At 38.6% G+C, this 17221-nt stretch overlaps 1 protein-coding gene and 1 long non-coding RNA gene across 2 annotated transcripts in view; one reads left to right on the top strand and one right to left on the bottom strand.

Annotated features, from left to right (window-relative positions):
* The window catches only part of LOC127496723 (uncharacterized), a 64036-nt gene that overhangs the window by 10785 nt on the left and 36030 nt on the right, over positions 1-17221 (top strand). The window lies entirely within an intron of this gene.
* The window catches only part of c4b (complement 4B (Chido blood group)), a 42489-nt gene continuing 25633 nt past the window's right edge, over positions 366-17221 (bottom strand). Inside the window, exons 21-41 of the mRNA XM_051864434.1 lie at positions 14809-15027; positions 14644-14695; positions 14418-14507; positions 14091-14297; positions 13313-13388; positions 12970-13162; positions 12745-12846; positions 10879-11041; positions 10543-10757; positions 10272-10430; positions 9582-9641; positions 6895-6985; positions 6623-6794; positions 5750-5840; positions 5106-5180; positions 4920-5022; positions 4285-4374; positions 4045-4137; positions 3811-3894; positions 3503-3635; positions 366-695 (exon numbers count right to left, since the gene is read on the bottom strand). Coding sequence (XP_051720394.1) covers positions 554-695; positions 3503-3635; positions 3811-3894; positions 4045-4137; positions 4285-4374; positions 4920-5022; positions 5106-5180; positions 5750-5840; positions 6623-6794; positions 6895-6985; positions 9582-9641; positions 10272-10430; positions 10543-10757; positions 10879-11041; positions 12745-12846; positions 12970-13162; positions 13313-13388; positions 14091-14297; positions 14418-14507; positions 14644-14695; positions 14809-15027 — 2610 coding nt within the window. The 3' untranslated portion in view covers positions 366-553. The remainder of the gene's footprint in view (positions 696-3502; positions 3636-3810; positions 3895-4044; positions 4138-4284; positions 4375-4919; positions 5023-5105; positions 5181-5749; positions 5841-6622; positions 6795-6894; positions 6986-9581; positions 9642-10271; positions 10431-10542; positions 10758-10878; positions 11042-12744; positions 12847-12969; positions 13163-13312; positions 13389-14090; positions 14298-14417; positions 14508-14643; positions 14696-14808; positions 15028-17221) is intronic.

Below are 17221 nucleotides of genomic sequence, written 5' to 3'. Positions count from 1 at the left end.
AAATATATTGTTTCTATAGATATAATCAACAACTTAAAATAAATAATTTTATATTTCGTCATTGTTTTTACTTCGATTATTTCATTTGCAATGCTTCATTGGATTATAGTGCTTTCTGTCACTAAAGCCCTTAAATACACAGTCTTGTACCTTTGTCCGAATTTTTTGCTTCAAATAAAAGTTCGTAATGTTGTGATTCATCTTGTAGCTGAGCTGGTTGGCTTGGTTTAAGGCTTATAATGCTTTAACAAAAACCTTTTTAAAATCTCTATAGGACAAATGAATAGAAAAAAAGTGGGCGGACACTAATGCACTCTATTATGATTTCATTAGTATGTTGTGTTTTGAAGTTACTGACTCTTAAATGTTTTTTAAGCACATTTATTTTAAGACATGATTACAGATAAAGAAAACGTATGTTATACAGGTTCTTCTCAGTTATCATAATCTGTAGCATAAAAAGAAATGCTGAATTACAATTCAGGATAAATGTAGATTCTTCCTCTGCTGTACTGATGTGGAATAATTAAATTCCCCCAAATTGCAAATCAGGCTAAATGTTACACCCATCAACTTGGTACTCTTTCACAAAATCTCTCAGCCCCTTGCAGTAAATCCTGTTGACTGATGCTTTGCATGTTGAAGCTGATAGCTTCTGCTCAACCCATGTCTTTGAATCCAGCAGGTACTGCATGCTGAGAAAGAAAGAGTTCATGTCTATTAGCTTTAAAGTCATCTATATGCTAGTGCAGCTGTTTTCAAAGTTTTTGATGCCAAGGACCCTGAAATATAATGTCGTCAATTCAAGGGATCCTACATTTTTCATGAATAGGTAGCTACTGTATATACAGTATTATCATGTATAAAGAACTTTGTATTAAGTTATTTCCGTAATACAATATTATAAAGTTATTTTCTAGTATTACAGTGGATTTGAATATGTTACATGTACACTGCCATTCAAAAGTTTGAAGTCAGTAAGATTTTTTTTTTTTTTTTTTTAAATAAGTCTCTTATGTTCACCAAGGCTGCATTTTATTGCTGTGAGTTTGTGGAAACCATGGAGATTTTTTTCAGGATTCTTTGATGAATAGAACGTTCAAAAGGTTGTAGGTTGCAACTGTAACCATGGTTCTCTGAGAAGGGAATGAGATGCTGTGTCGGAAGTAGTGATGCTATGGGAACGCCTCTGCAAGATTGCATCTCGAAGCATGTGTGAATTCAATCCAATGGCATGGCGGGACGTCAGCTCGTAGCATGTGACTCATGACCAGGAAGCTATATAGACCTGACCACACAATGTCAGTTTATGATTGGCTGAAGCAAGTCAATCACAGGTATGCAGGAAGTATGGCAGGTCAATGTAGCGTCTCATTCCCTTCTCAGGGAACCATGGTTACAGTCGTAACCTGAGATGTTACCTTTCGAGGGAGCTTGTGCTGCGTTGGAAGTAGTGATGCTATGGGATCGATAATACCCACTCCGCTGTACTGACAAGTGCCTGTCTAGTGTGAATCATAGCAAGCACAAATCTAGAACATGAGTACCTGTGACAGATAAGTGGAGTCCAAGTCCAGGTTGTAAATCCTCACAAATGTGTGTGGAGAGGACTAGCCCGCCGCATCACATACTTCTTGTAGGGATACTCCTGACAATAAGGCTTTTAAAGCTGCCATACTTCTCGTAGTGTGCTCTGACAGCCATAGGTGAAGGCTGACTGCATGCCTCATAAGCAAAAGAAATGGCCTTGACTATCCACTTGCTCGCTGTCTGCTTGGTCATTGGAGAACCTTTCCTAGGCGACCCAAAACAGACAAAACAGCCCTGAAGTGGAAGACCGGCAGAGAGCAACCAAACCAGCTTCTCTAAAACCCTCCTCAGAGTGGGCGAGTCTCTCAGTGGCGCAACGTCTTGGGGTGGACACTGAGAACTGAACTCGCTGCGCCCCGAAGCACCATGGGTAGCGGGGTTGTCAGAATGGTGCCCTGAGGGCACCAAGGAGAAGCGGGCACCGTATGATGTGGTGTGAGCCACTGGCGTCGGTACCTCTTAGCTGAAGCCTTCTTGGAAATAATGACAGTCCACAGATCCACAGTGGCAGACATTCACAATGAGCACAGTTAGCCCCCTTAGTGTGTACTCACACTAGGCTCTCTGAAATGTGCCCGAGCGCGTTTGACCCTCAAAGCCTGGTTCGTTTGACTAATGTGATCACGCCGTACCATGCCCCGGCATGGTCTATTTAGCCGTCCCTCGCCCGCTTGGAAGAGCTGGGCCAGAGCACGGATCAGTTGGGCCCGGGCGCGGTACACATGCAGTGTGACCGCTAACCTCGACGGGGCACGGAACAGCTATACTTTTGTGTGCGCTACTGTCATCATTACGACAACAAGCATCTTTATTACTAAGTGGATAGTACACTTTTCAATTAATGTAATTAATTTGAGTGTATTTGGGTTTATAACAGGTCTGGTTCTCACCTTATTGATGAACAGGAATTGTAGCTGCAAATTCCTCCATTAGCGTGACCTGCCTTTGTAACAATCCTCTTATACGTGCAAGTGAAAATCGCTGCACGGGTAAATGATAAATCTATTAGGCAGTATCTTAGCCAAAGTGCTTTTCTTCCTGTTTTCTTCCATACAAAAAGTTGCATCATATATGGCGTAAGCGTGCTCCAGCCCGGAACATTAAGTGCAATATGAGTGCAGGCCAGGGGGCAGTGGGGAAGGGGGACAATCGCACTCGGTTCGAGGCAACCATGCCTAGTGTGAGTATACCCTTAATGATGCTCTGGTCTCATAAAACAACACATAAATTGTGTGTATACACGCCTGTGATGTAACATGGGCAGGGAGGAACACACAATCTAAAATGCTGAGTGTAAATGACTATGGGACAAACAAACAATAAATATGATAGACAGTTCACACAGAGCGCTTGCTGAAGGCTCAGAAGCTGACATTATTTGGTCCGGGTGCGCTATATAGCTTCCTGTTCATGACGTCACACGCTATGGGCTGACGTCCCGCCATTTTTTTTTTTTTGTGTTATTTTTGCTGTCACTTTTGATTCATGTAATGCATCCTTGCTGAATAAATGTATTATTGTTAAAAAATGTACTGACCCCCAAACTTTTAAATGTTATTGTATAAAGCAGTAAAGAAGCCATTTAAATTAATTATATTTATTTGTATACTAAGTGTATTAGTATAGAACTAAATATGCATGAATAAAATATAAATATTATATAAAAATTAACTTGAATAAAATATAATGAAGCAGTTTTACAGAAAACAGTGCAGTGCCCACCAGTACCCAAAATAAGTTAAAAGACAAAAGCAAGGAGAAAATTTGTTTTTCTCTTTAACTGCTTAACTAGCAAGTGGTAAACTATAATTCTTGATAGGAATACAGCCTATAGGCTATTAGAAAAAAAAGGTATGCACACACTTTCTATTTCAATAGAAAATACAGCCGCTAAATGATTAAATATACTTACTTTCCCTTTGAGTCTTTGGTGGGGCCATCATTGCCCATGATGAGGTATGTCATGCCCTTTTTCAGCTCACCCTTGCAGTGCTTTCTCTTTGCAAACACCCGTGTGCTGTCTGGGCTAACGTCCAAGTCTCCCGCTGAGGTTTATAGGTTAAACTCTTAATTTATCTGAGCATTTCTAATAAAATAACAAGCTCAGTGTCCTTTCTTCATTTATTTTTTAAAATTCTCACGACTTGATCTGTATCCATCATAATTACTGTAAAACATGCAACACTCATTTTTAGGATAAATAATAAAAAAATAACTTACTGTTTCTGAGGACCACATTCACAGATGTTGAATACAACATAAAGTTGCTCTCTTCAGTAACTGAATCCACAATGACTTCAAGTGCTGTCAGAAAAAGAATGAATAAGTAAGGTCATATCTGCCCCAGCTTGCTACAATTTCTTAAATTAATAATATTTTATTGAAAATACTTGACTCTTAAAGATCTTTTAGGTTTCATTATAGTGTTTGCTTGTATAAATTTGGGTCACAAACCATAGTCAATGTTGGAGTGGTAACAAGCATAATCAAATCTGCCCTTTTTGGTGATGTTCATCTCAATTGTTTTCTTCTCGGTGAAACAGCCCCCTGATGACACAGAAACCATTCGATTTTATGATGGCATAAAACTCAAACCGATTCGACAATAAATCATCAGATTAGTGTAGATATGCTGACTGGTTTTAAAATGGGTTCATGTTTGTTTGAATGGTAAACGAATTATTAAGAACCTACTTTCAGCACACTGGCACACATCATTTGAGCACAGGACAGAAACCATGTTGCTCCTCTTGGGGGCGCTGTACAGCACAGAACATCTCCTGTCTGTGAAAATGATGGGGATTGATACCAAATCAGAGCATCCACAATAAATAAAAGGGGTGAAAAAACTTTTGAAAATATAGATTAAAACAATTTTTTTAAAAAGTACTCTGTATTCATGTTGGTTTCAAATGTGTTTTTTTTTTTTTTACCATTTTAAACTTTTATACCATTTTAAAGAGAAGTTTCAATGTAACAACTCCAAATATATTGTGTTGTCAACTCAGAGTATGTTCAAGGTTAACACACAAGACATTCTCAACAGAGCGACGAATATGGAGCACTCTGGAGCAAGTTATATTCTGAGAGTAAGTTGCTATGGCTACTTACATACCCTGAAAGTTACCTCTGTTTTTGGAACTGAAAGTTGAGGTTATCTGCTTACTTACCCTTAAACATACACAGGTATGTCACATAACCTGCTTTCTGGAATACCCCCTGCTATTGGGTTCATCCTTAATATCTGCTGTGGTGAACTGTTACATGTATCACCCTGACATTTACATTATGCCCCTTTATTCAATATTGAAATAAGAGGAATAGCTTACCTGGTTCATAGTAATCATAAAACGTAGCAGGAGCTGGTTGAACTAATTCAATGGGCACACTTTGCTTGGCTCCGAATGCTACACAGGCCTCACCTCCTTCTATCTGAGGGGTGACAGAGAGATAAGTTTGATTTTTATAATAGGGAGATGTGATTAACTATGACTGTGTGTTTGTGCTCATGTTACCTCATTGAAGTACAACAGCACTCTTCCACGTGTGAACTCATAGTGAGAAATATATCTGTCCACCAGGTCTTTCAGCTGTTGGAGAGAATGTTACAAAAATTTAGAGAAAAATAGAAACAACTGAAGCAAGCAAAATGCAGAAAGACCACTCAGTCCATAATAAGATACAGACAAATAAATGTTAAAACACAGGATAAAGACAAGGATTACACATTTTAAATAATTTCAATTATGACTCTCAAAATAGTTTTATAATGAAGCCTTGCCGTTTCAATACTCTGACGCAGTCACCTTGCCATAACAATTTGACCCTTATCAAATTTGCTCAGATTTTTATTCCTGCCCATTTTTCCTGCATCTAACACATTGATTATGAAAACTGATTGTTTGTTTACCATCTAATCTACCCAGACCTTAACATGTGGCCTTGTTTGGAGATGGTCAATGATATTTACTTCACCTGTGACTGAACATATGGTGTTTTGGCTCATCAGTGTATAAATTCTATATAAACAAATACTTTTTTTAATATTTTTTAAAAATAAGAGTGCAAGATTTAAAAAAAAGAAAACTTTTAAAGGAAAAACTTGCCAAAACGTTAATGAAAATAAAGTCAAAATACATTGGATAAGACTATGGTTGACCTTTTCCAGATCTGTATTGATTGCTTCAAAGCCACTAAGTAGAGTGATGTCAGCAATGGCCATTCCAGACAGGTTCCTCCCCTGTGTGTGACTGCGAGAAAAGACAGATGATTAGTGATGGGACGGCTGATACTGGGGCTCCGATGCTCCGACGCAGTTTTCAAAGCACTATCGTATCACACACTGTACCGATGCTTGTATCGAAATGACAATACCACGTGATTGATGACGTTTGAAGCTTCGAACGTCATGCAGTATCGGAAAGTCGGGACAGCTGGTTTGAAAAAATTGGCGCTTCGCGATTCGCACTCTGAGACCCCAGCAATAAAACTTGATTAAATGCATTTTTCTTTTATGCATAAAAGGAAAATGCATTTAATCATGTTTTATTGCTGGAATCTCAGAGACCCCGAACAGAACGGGTTAAACAGCTCGCCCAAAATATTTTTTCAACTACTCACGTCAATTATGATCACATCATTGTTTATTTTATATTATTAATCAATAATCAAATCCGTTGACCAGGCTTCACATGGCACAAGTTGTGGTATCACTGTCACAAATTAATTTAGGTGAGATTAGATCAGATTAGATAGAACTGTATTGATACAAGAGTGATTTCACTCTTGTCACGGACTTCCGAAGCTTTGTTTGGTCACATGCTTTTTCAAACAGTAGATCTGATGATTTGTTAGATATGGTGGAGAAAACAAGTCTGACCACCAGATGTCGCTAATGCGCATTGTGATAAAAGCTTCGAGTAATGAACCGTTTTCCGGCACAATTTGATGAAAGCCTCAGACGCTTCAGAAAGCCTCTATGATTGATTATGATTGAGTTGACTGATGGTTGTCCGAATACTTTTTTCCTCACCTGACACACACTGTATAGACCACATCATTTAGCGTGTTTTGAGTGGTGTCTCTTCTTTGCCTGCTACGAGCATCAAACCACTCAATGGCCGACTGGGGGAGATCTTCCTCCTCATTCCTCTCTTCTGCCTCTCCATAGTCCTCATAGTAATTGTAAGTTTGTTGCACTTCAGCTAAAAAAAAAAAATTAAGAATAATTGCAGTTATTGCACTGTGACATAAATGTATAGTTAAATTAGGCCTGAATTCTGCCATAGATATTCCATAACTCACTTGTGTATTCCACTTTTCCCTTTACAGTCACATTTATTGACAAATCAGCGCAGTTGGAGTCTTCCTTAAGAGCATAATATGCCTTTGCCACCTACAGTAGCAAAACAGAATATATGTATATATCAGCATTTATTTGATCAAAAATAGAGTGACAGCAATATTTGAAATAATATTACAAATAATTGTTTTCTATATTAATATATTTAAAATGTGATATATATATGTCATCTCATTTTGGAATGAGACGCTGTGTCATAGACTGCACCTCAAGAATCACCAAGGGTGGCGGGATGAGTAGAGGTGCCCCCTAAGAGCCCCAAAGAAAATCTAGCACACAATGTCGAAGTTTGCCCAAATTCCAACCACAAGGGGATGCTCTCAGGGATTTTGGATAGTGCCTCAGCCAAAGTGGAATGAGCTCTGACACCTAGAGGCAAAGCCATTCCATGGGCCTCATAAGTCAGAGAAACTGCATATGTTATCCAATTCAAAAGGTGCTGTTAGGTGACTGCAGACCCCTTGCTGCGACCTCCAAGCAGACCCATAATTGAGCAGTGGATGTAAATCCTAAGAGTGTGACTAGATGAAGCTTTTCTTGCTCTGGTGATTCATACAGCGAAGGAAGAAGGCCTGAAGTATGACCGAATGAGTAGTCGCAAAAGGCAGGACTCACCAAGCATGTTTTGAATGTAATCTAGTCTGGTGTGCAAAATCGGAGGAGGCTATTCTGAACAGGCCTGCAGATCTCTTGATCTTCTAAACAAAGTCAATGCTAACTTAAAGAGGCAATAACTACTTGGAGGCTGACTCTAAGGGTTGAAATGGAATAAACCGTCCCAGACCAGAAAAAAGTCCCAAGAAGGAACTCGCTGCCTGCAGATAGCCATCAGCCGCCTGACACCATAAAAAAATGGAGACACCAAGGGGTGCCTCCCAAAAAAAGCTCTAAGCTCGAAGTTTGGTAGCTAGGGGAAATGACAGCCATGTGTACCTTAAGGGCAGCAGGGGCTAACCCTGCTGAGAGGCACTCTTGGAGGAACTCCAGCACTGTACCAATCGGACAGTGGACTGGGTTCAAGTGGTGCTTTCCAACCACAATGACTCAAAGAGCGGCCATTTTAGGGCATACAATTTTCTTGTAGAGGGACCTCTGGAACTCCAGATTGGGGTGATATATTGACCCCTACACTTGAGACAGGAGGTCTCTCTGGACAGAAATCTCCCAAGGAGAAGACTTAGGCTGACCAAAATGGAGCCATTAATAATAGGTGCAGTCGGCCTTGGTGAACCCTCACTAGAACTCCCAGGAGCAGAGCTATTGGAGGGAAGGTGTACAGACTAAGCCTCAGCATTATCTGTACCATGGCGCCCAGTCTCAAAGGAGCTGGAGGTGTGAGGGCGAACCAGAGGGGAAAATGGATCGACTCTTCAGAGACGAACAAGACAACTTCCTCTTGGCTGTACCTCTGCCATATGAATTCCACGACCTGAAAGTGGATTTCCCTAGGCCTCATCCCTTGCCTCATCCCTTGCCTCGACAGTATGCCTGCTTCCAAATTTGCATGCCCCAAAATATTGCATAATGGCAAAGATCGACATGCCTGCATCGTGGTTAAGTCCCATGCAGCCCCTAGAAAAGGGGTTCTCTGACTTGAATATATCACACTTTTCTTGAGGTTCAGCCCCAGACCTATGCACCTTATATGGACAAGAAAGACACCTCGATGCAGAGCTGGATATACTGTATACATACATATATATATCCAACTCTTCAAAGCTAGATACATTTTAACATTTAACTCACATAGTCAAATGTGGTCAGTAAACAAACCAGACAAGTTGTTTTTTTACACGGTACATTTAGAATAACTGAATTTTTCTGTTTTTTTTTTATTTTTTATTTTATATACTAAAACATCTCGGAACCCCTTGCACGCAGCTGGAGAGACAAAGGTGGACACCTGTCTGCTTTCACTTCAAACTGCAAGCATAATCCACGTCAGCAAATGTGGGATCCAAGCCACAAGGTTGCTTTCAGAGTCGGTAGAGAGGACAAGAGATAGGGGAACACCCGTCTCAAGTTCCGCCTCTGCCAACTCAGTTGCAATCCCCATAATCGAAGCCACTACACCGCCTCAGCGAATGTGGGACCCGAACCATGAGGTGCAAATGCCTGACTCTGATTGCTCGAGAAGAGAGCCATCATGGAGCTTGGAGCATGGAGCTTCCTCTATCGCGTAACACTCACAAAAAGGACAGTCAGCCTTTTTGAGTGCTGGCGGAGCATGCTCCGCTCCCAAACACATAACATACAGATCACGTGTGTCATCCCCCCATAATAAAGTGGGAGCAAAACTCCTAATCTTTGCATTTCTGCTTGCCATACTGTCTAAACACAGAGTGAGATAAACAATATGACGAACGATATCACACAAATGCAAACAGACAAATGGCTTCCTGAAGACAAAGAAGCTGGGGATTCCGTGACGTAGGTGCCCTTTTATGGTCTTGCTGACACGCTACGCTACATCACCTGACCTCACGACAGCCAATCAGGATTGCTGTGTTTTCACACCTGCTTCCCACACCGGTAATGCAGAAGCGTTCCTGTAGCGCCAACGCAGCTTAGAGTTTCAATGGAAAGGATATAAAATACACACTATGGAGATATTTTTTAAACTGCTCACTTTCATTTTAACTTTTCCTTCTCCTGAAAGGCTTACATCTATTCCTCTTCCTACTAGTCTCTGGAAAGACAAAAGAGATAACATGATAAACAGATCAGCATGAAAAAAAAAATACTAAGATAAAACTAAAATAACTAAAAGTCATAGTGAAACTATGTTTATAAGAACATGTGAACTTACAGTGACACCTGGAGTACAGCAGGCCAAATTATGTCCTCAATATCCTCTTTTCAATATACAGTACTCTATACACCCCCATTCTTGTAGGTATATGTGTGTGTCATGCCACAGTATTTTAGATTTAGGACAGAATTTTGACTTCAATCTTTCATTCTCCTTAGCCATTTTGTTAGATTTGTGTCAGTGTCCCAATTATTTAAGCACATTATTGAACCTACATTAATTATTTTTATTTAAAAAGAATAATAATTACTTTTTTCTATTTCACACAATTTCCCATAAAGTGAACACGTTATATCTAATGTATATTTGCTGCACTGTATCTTCCATACAATTCTGACATTCATTCATTTGAAATGTTTTTATTATGAAATGGGGTTTTAGTAAAGATTTTATAATAATTTGTGTATTTTATATAACAATAGAAGCTTTCCCAGTGGGGTTCACAAACTTTCAAGCAGCAATAGCTTATCTGGCTATATTTCCCAGCCACAGGTTCAAACGGTTTACCTTTAATTCTGTTTCCACTTTCTTTTCATGTTTGTCCAAATGCAGCTTCTCCATCTCAGACCTTCCTGGAACGGTGAACTGTGCATTGACTATAGTGATGGGTGTGTCTGGTATTCTCAGTGCATACTCTGAGAGGGCTTCCAAAGCCATGATAGTGTCCTAAAGTGTGTTTGAATGGAATAAAATAGTGTTCTCATTTTACAATTCCTCCAAATACTCTTTGTAATCAAAGTAACATACATACAGTTTCATTCAGTCTCATTAGGCTTACCTGTGTTGATTTGAAACCTCCTTCATAGTTCTCTTGTGAAGACAAGAAGCATGCAGCAGCATGTGCTGTTATTAAGTCATTTTGTGCTAGTGCAGTCAGGAGAGCGTATGCAGTGGTCTCTACTGTTAATGCCATTCCAGGGGGCACACGATTACTTTTAACCTCATTTACCAGTCGCATATTGTCATCATCTTGCCACACAAGACACTCTCCAGCTTACCAGTTCAGTTGAGCAGGTGAGAGGAAAGAATTCACAGAAATACATTAATGAATGACTAAAATGAATGATTAAAGTCATGAACACTTCAATAAAGAAGTCAATACTTGGTATGATACCTGGTTTTGCAAAACTTTTGAGTTTCCTCCATGCTGACATTGCTTGAGTTTGGTCAGTGAGGCAGGTTGACAAACAGTACGCCGTAATGGCTAAAGCATAAGGTCTTTTAAGATCATCAACCCGTTTAAGGAGGAAGTTGGTGGCACGAGAGATGCTTTTCTCCTAGTGAGCAGTAAAAGAGTATTTGGTTTTCCTTTTTATTAAAACATTGTATTCTTTTATTAGTGTCTAATACAGCCTTTCTGTCAATCCAAGCTAATCGGAAATACATAACTTTTTGCAAAACTGCAAAAATGTACTTATACATACATTTCACTGCAGTTTCCAGCTGAAATGAACACTAGAGGCAGTAAAACACCAACAACTTTTGCTCCTTTTGAAACAAATTATGATTACAGGGGCAATTTATAATTAGTAATAAAGATTTTTTTTTCATCCGGTTCCTTGCACAATAGCTACTTAGCTACACTTACCATAATGAATGATTTAGTTTTGACGTTTGCATCACATAACTAGGTCCATATGTAGGCCTATAGCTTTGATGTTGTAAACATGCTTTGTAGCTCACTTGGTACAGCATTGCACTTATGATGTGGAGCACTTGGGGTAGGAGTCCCGTGAAACACGAGTCACGATCCTCAACAAAAGGGCTCAAAGCCTCATAGACGGAAGCATGGTTGCTTAAGCAAATGTGTTTTTGTCTCACATTTACTTATGCTCACACTGTTGATTTTGGTATAGTGTAGGTGGTACGTTACTTTCAAACATGATAAATCATTAACCTTTTTCGTGTAACACAACGGACATTTCATTTTTAAAGAGCCATGATACGTGCATTGACCAACATAATAAAATTTTGCCACAGTAGCATTTAACTGTTTCTGAGAAAACTGACACTATTTAGAGCCAGTCACTGGACATTTAACATTGAAACTGCTGTGAAATGTGCTGCAAGCAATGTAATATCATTGTCCAAAAATGTACCCACAGGCACTTTTTATGTTTTATCGCTTACAGCACCTATTGTGAGACACAAAAGTTCAGCGAAATGTACCAGGAGCAACACATTTCAGGTTTTGCAGAAATGTAGCCAGAGTCACGTATTTCCAGTGTAGTTGCCCCACGAAGTATTGGACACTCAAGTCTCACTTTACAATGTTAAAATTTCAGTGCATTTTATACAAAATATGAAACCAAGTGCAAACAAATTATGCTAGAGCTTGTTTCAGAACTAACTTTTTCAATCTTTGTAACCAACTGGTCTCAAGGTTATTTTTAGTGCATGTATGAAGTAATTTCCCCTCAAGTTCTCACAGGTGTCCTAGCAGAATAACCACTGGTGTAATATTAACAATAAACATATTCTATATAGTTTTATAACTAGAAAGTGTTTAAGGCTTTTTGCCTTTATTTTGACAATATTTATTCATGTTTTGAAACCTAACAAACTTCATTTTGTGAAATGCTTTAAATTTTAGATAAAAAAATGTGTCTGTGCTATATTTTCTTCAACAAAAAAAAGCCACTTGCTTTGATATTTAGTTATATAATGCAAATATATTATCACATTTTTACAGAGCCCCTACGGGGACATGGAAATAAGATATTTTTATGCTTTTGCATTCCCCTCACACTTTGCGTTCTCTTGAAAAGGTTTTTTGTTTCTCTAAGAAACTTTGGGTTCACTCACAAAAGTTTTGTGTATTGAGAGTGAATACAGAACTGGTGATAAAATAATGCTTATTTAATGCTTTTGTGAGAAGGGCGAATGTCATCTCATATTTTTTAGTTGTGCCGTAAATTGTGGCTTAAGTGTCCAAATACTTCTTGAGGCCAGTGTAAATGATGCAATCACTGGTTCTTACCACATTGGTTATTTCTCTGTCCAAGAAAGGGAGGGAATGTTTGAGGGCTATCGTGATAAAAGCTGTTAAAGAGGCATCTTGTTCAACTCCTCCAATACCTCCCTACAACAGAAACAATGAATATCAGCACAATTAATGCAGTAGCAGAGGAATGCAATTTCTGACAGGGTAAAGCTTTTTGCAAACCCCCTTGGTTTACTGGCAAATGATGAGAGGCATTCAGACCTGCATTTCCCTGTGATAGACTGGATTAGCATCAGTGAAGGATCCATCTGAGCTCTGTGTTTTAATCAGATATGTGACTGCTTGGCGGATGTCCTCCTGTGAAATCAACCTTTCTATTGTTCCTTGCTTTTCAAGAGTTTCTATCTGTCGATCAGCCACAATAGACAGCACTTTCACCACCAGCGCAGTCAACCTATGAGAAATGAGAAGCCATCTGATACTTCAAATTGTTTAGGATTCAAAATCTAAAAAAGTATATTTTATTGTGTAAAATAGATATGGGATGTGGCAAGTTCTGCATTCATTTGCATGAAACATTTATATGACTTTATTTTTCATTTACCAGGTACTTGTCGGATGGTGTAGCCAAGCTCCATAAGATCCATCAGGCTTTTTGAATGTTAAAATTCGATCATAAGCTGCCAGAATAAAATGACACCACAAACATTTAGAGTCACAGGGTACAGCTTGACACAAACTGTGTTAAATTATAGACCTTAGACAGGAAAGAGGTTATATGTAATGTTTTTGTTAATGCAAACTGGGCTGTGAGGGATATTTGATGCTGACTGAAGAAAATTCACTCAAAAGTAAAAATTATGTCATTAATTTTTCACCTTTATTTCAAACCCATATGATTTTACTTCTGTAGATAAAATTTTAAAGACTTTTTTTTTTTTTTCAGATTCCCTAGTAGGCAGATTTAGAACCTTGAACAGACTGTACTATACTTGTATCCTTCACAGCTTGCTTTGATTTGTCTTAACATGACATCTACCCAGACTGAGGTCCATTGGATCGGCATTTTTAAAAATGTATCTTTAAATCTCTTATGTGGCATACAGTAACAACCTAATCTCACAGGAAAAAGTACTATTTTATGAAGTTACGAAGTGGCAATTTCATATGAATTAGCAGGGACATGATTAGAAAAAGTATGTGTGAAGGTCCACCCCTTACCCCACCCCTTAACATACCCATCACTGGGGCGTAAGCAGATCATACGAAAATGTATGGATGAGATCGTATTGAATTCATATGAATTACCCACCAATCAGCTAAAACGTCAAATAGTTTCAAATTGTCATGAGATTGTGTTGTGTCATACAGGTACACTAAACCTTGCTCAATGAAATCTAATGCTTTGTCTCTGGATCCTGCTTCCAGTTCCAGCCATCTCTGGCTTTTGTCCAGGTAGCGGATTGATAAAGCAGTTGGAGACATGAAGATCATAGTCTGCTCTCCGCAGCCTTTCGGTGCCCGGATCAGATTTTCCACTTTGGATGGTGAGAGTAATGGAACAGCAGTAGACTTGGCAAATGCTTCTTCTGCATAAAAAAAAATTATATTTCATTAAATATTATTAGGTTTGACCTCGACCCATTAATAATGATAATTATTTTGAAAGCATTCACAACAACTTAGTTTTTAAACATGTTGCTTTGGACCTTCTAGTTTGACAAACAGGTTGACATCCGTTTCAGGAACGGTGTTGTTTGGGTAAAATCCCTCGATAAAGAAGCGCCGATCACTTCTACCTGATGAACAGAGTTCAGGTTTTTATACACGTTGAGATTACCATGTCACAATCTTTGTCAAAGCTTTTAAAAACAGCCACGATATGTGTATATCTGAATCTGTAATAGGCGATCAAACGATAGCTAATAATCTCACCATTCAGATTAATAAAATAAGTCTTCTCTTCTCTGATTTCCACTCCCTCATTCTGAGACATAAAGAGAAAGACAAAAGATAGATTTTAGAATCACTGAAATCCAATTGTTCCAAACAAAGGATATGGCATAAATTTGGGTATTTTGTCATTCCACTTCCTCTTACCTCAACCAAGAGCATCTTTTGAATAGCATCCACTTTTGTTTTTTCTTCATCATCTTCATAAAGTGCAATAGTGATAGGGATATGGCCTGTTACCATGGGAACAGCAGGAAAAGTTACAGTTTGAGATGACTTTTCCTCCAGACTGATTCTGACAGTGGAAGATGAAGATGCTGACCCGGGTGAACAAAGACCATCCACTTGTTTCATTTGCACAACAAGCTGACCATGAAAGTGATGAAGAATATATATTAATCTCAGAAATCATTTATCTACTATTCTGTTAGGGTGACCAGATTTCTCATGGTGGAATACAGGACGGGTGAGCAAGTATCGATACGATATATTGCGATATTTCTTGTTTTTTTTAGAAAGAGGATCTAATTTTAGAAAAAACGGTCATAAAGAACACACCACCATATGCATAAAACCTTACAAACAACTTTATTTTATTTAATCAATACAGTATCATTTGCATTTATATCACTAATCACTACTTTGTGCAATCTAAGGGAAAATAGTAAAGTGACTGCAGGATTCTTTAGGTGTATATGTTTTAAAGGTTCACAGTATAGCAGTTTTTAATTTCTAAACTATTTAACAACTAGTGCATAGTCCATTTCATGACTGAATGTCTGTTTGTTTTATATTTAATACTGTAAAGCTGCTTGCTTTAAAGCAGCCTAATGTATAAAGTGCTATTTAAATAAACGTGCCTACACTGAAGTGCTGAACTGCAGAGCTGGTGCAAACATAGATGTTTTCTTTCTGCTGTCACCACTGTCATTTTTTGTGTGTGTTTATTTTATTACTGAGAGGAAAACGTGCAGTACATACTACATATTCTGTCGAACGGCTCTCAGCAGCGCGGATGGCATCGGGATATTAAGTGAGCTCTCAGATTCAATGCGTTTCCCGAGTTTTGGATTATAACATGGCCTATTTTCAAACAACTGACTCTTGTCGATCTCCTTAGTGGTTTCTTTATAGTTGAAGTCAAAACGACTCCACATACTTCAGCATTGTATACCGCGGGAGCGGAATAATTCGATCGTCTTGTGAGCTGGGTTTGCTAATGCTAACGCTAGCGATGCACCTTGCGCTTCTCCGGCTACGCGTCAGTTTACGTTCTAAGATAACACTGACATCTAGAGGTTGGGTTTTATACAGTCTGTGGTTTAAACCGAACACAAAGCCACGAATCCTGTAAGTAAGTAAATAAATAAATAAATAAATATCGATACAGTGTTTTTGAGAATCGATACAGTCTCGCCAAACATAATATCACGATATTTACGTGTATCGATATTTTCTTACACCCCTAATATATACATATATAATTATTGTTATAAATTTCTATAAACAAGGAAATTTACAAACAATACGACAAATACAATAGAGATACAAATAAACTTGTTTTTCAGATACAGTTTTTTGTTTGTTTGTTTGTTTTTTACCATGTACTATACATTTATTTCACATATTTTGTTATTTGATTAACATTAATGACAGACAAATATTTAATTAGGCTACTGTCCCTTTAAGACTGAATTCATGGATGTAATATCCTGACCAGTGTTGGGTAAGTTACTTTTCTAATTACTCTGTCTAAAAAGTAATTTAATTACTCAATAAGTAATTTAACTCATTACTAATTACATCTTAAAATCCCTATAAATCTTGACTGGATAGACAATAGAAAGGAAACTCTTTTAATAATTTAAATATGTTTAGTGTTTTATAGCTTTTTAAAACATTTTAGCTTTATTAAAACATACTATAATACTTAAAAAAAAAAAAAAAAAAAAAAAAAAAAAATTGTATCAAATAGGGATGTCATGATACCAAAAATCTAGTAGTCGGTACCGATGCCACCAAAAGTGCACAATACTCGATACCAAAGTCGATACCACGGTAAAAATCGTCTCAGGTTATGACTATAACCATAGTTCCCTGAGAGAGGGAACGAGACACTGCATCCCGAAGGGGGCGCTATGGGAACGCAGTCAGCATGAATGCGTCTGATGTACATGTGTCAACTAGTCCAATGGTGAGTGTGAACGTCACCGGCGGGTGATGTCACGACCAGGCAAGGATAAATACACATCCGGAAAGACCGGCTTCAGCTTAAATCGCCAAAGCAAATCGATCACAGGGATGCAGGGAGTATGGCAACGCGATGCAGTGTCTCGTTCCCTCTCTCAGGGAACTATGGTTATAGTCATAACCTGAGATGTTCCCTTTCGAGGGAACTCGCACTGCGTCCCGAAGGGGGCGCTATGGGAATGATATCCCAAAACGCCATAATTCCAAAATGCCTGTCCGTGTGAAACTGTGGCACACTAAGACGAGAGCACTGATGAGCCTGGACCTGCGTCCAGGTCGAGATATATCATCTCACAACGTGAGTGGCAAG

Source organism: Ctenopharyngodon idella, chromosome 16, assembly GCF_019924925.1.
Source record: "Ctenopharyngodon idella isolate HZGC_01 chromosome 16, HZGC01, whole genome shotgun sequence".
NCBI classification, from domain to species: Eukaryota; Metazoa; Chordata; class Actinopteri; order Cypriniformes; family Xenocyprididae; genus Ctenopharyngodon; species Ctenopharyngodon idella.
This window is presented reverse-complemented; position numbering and strand designations above follow the sequence as displayed.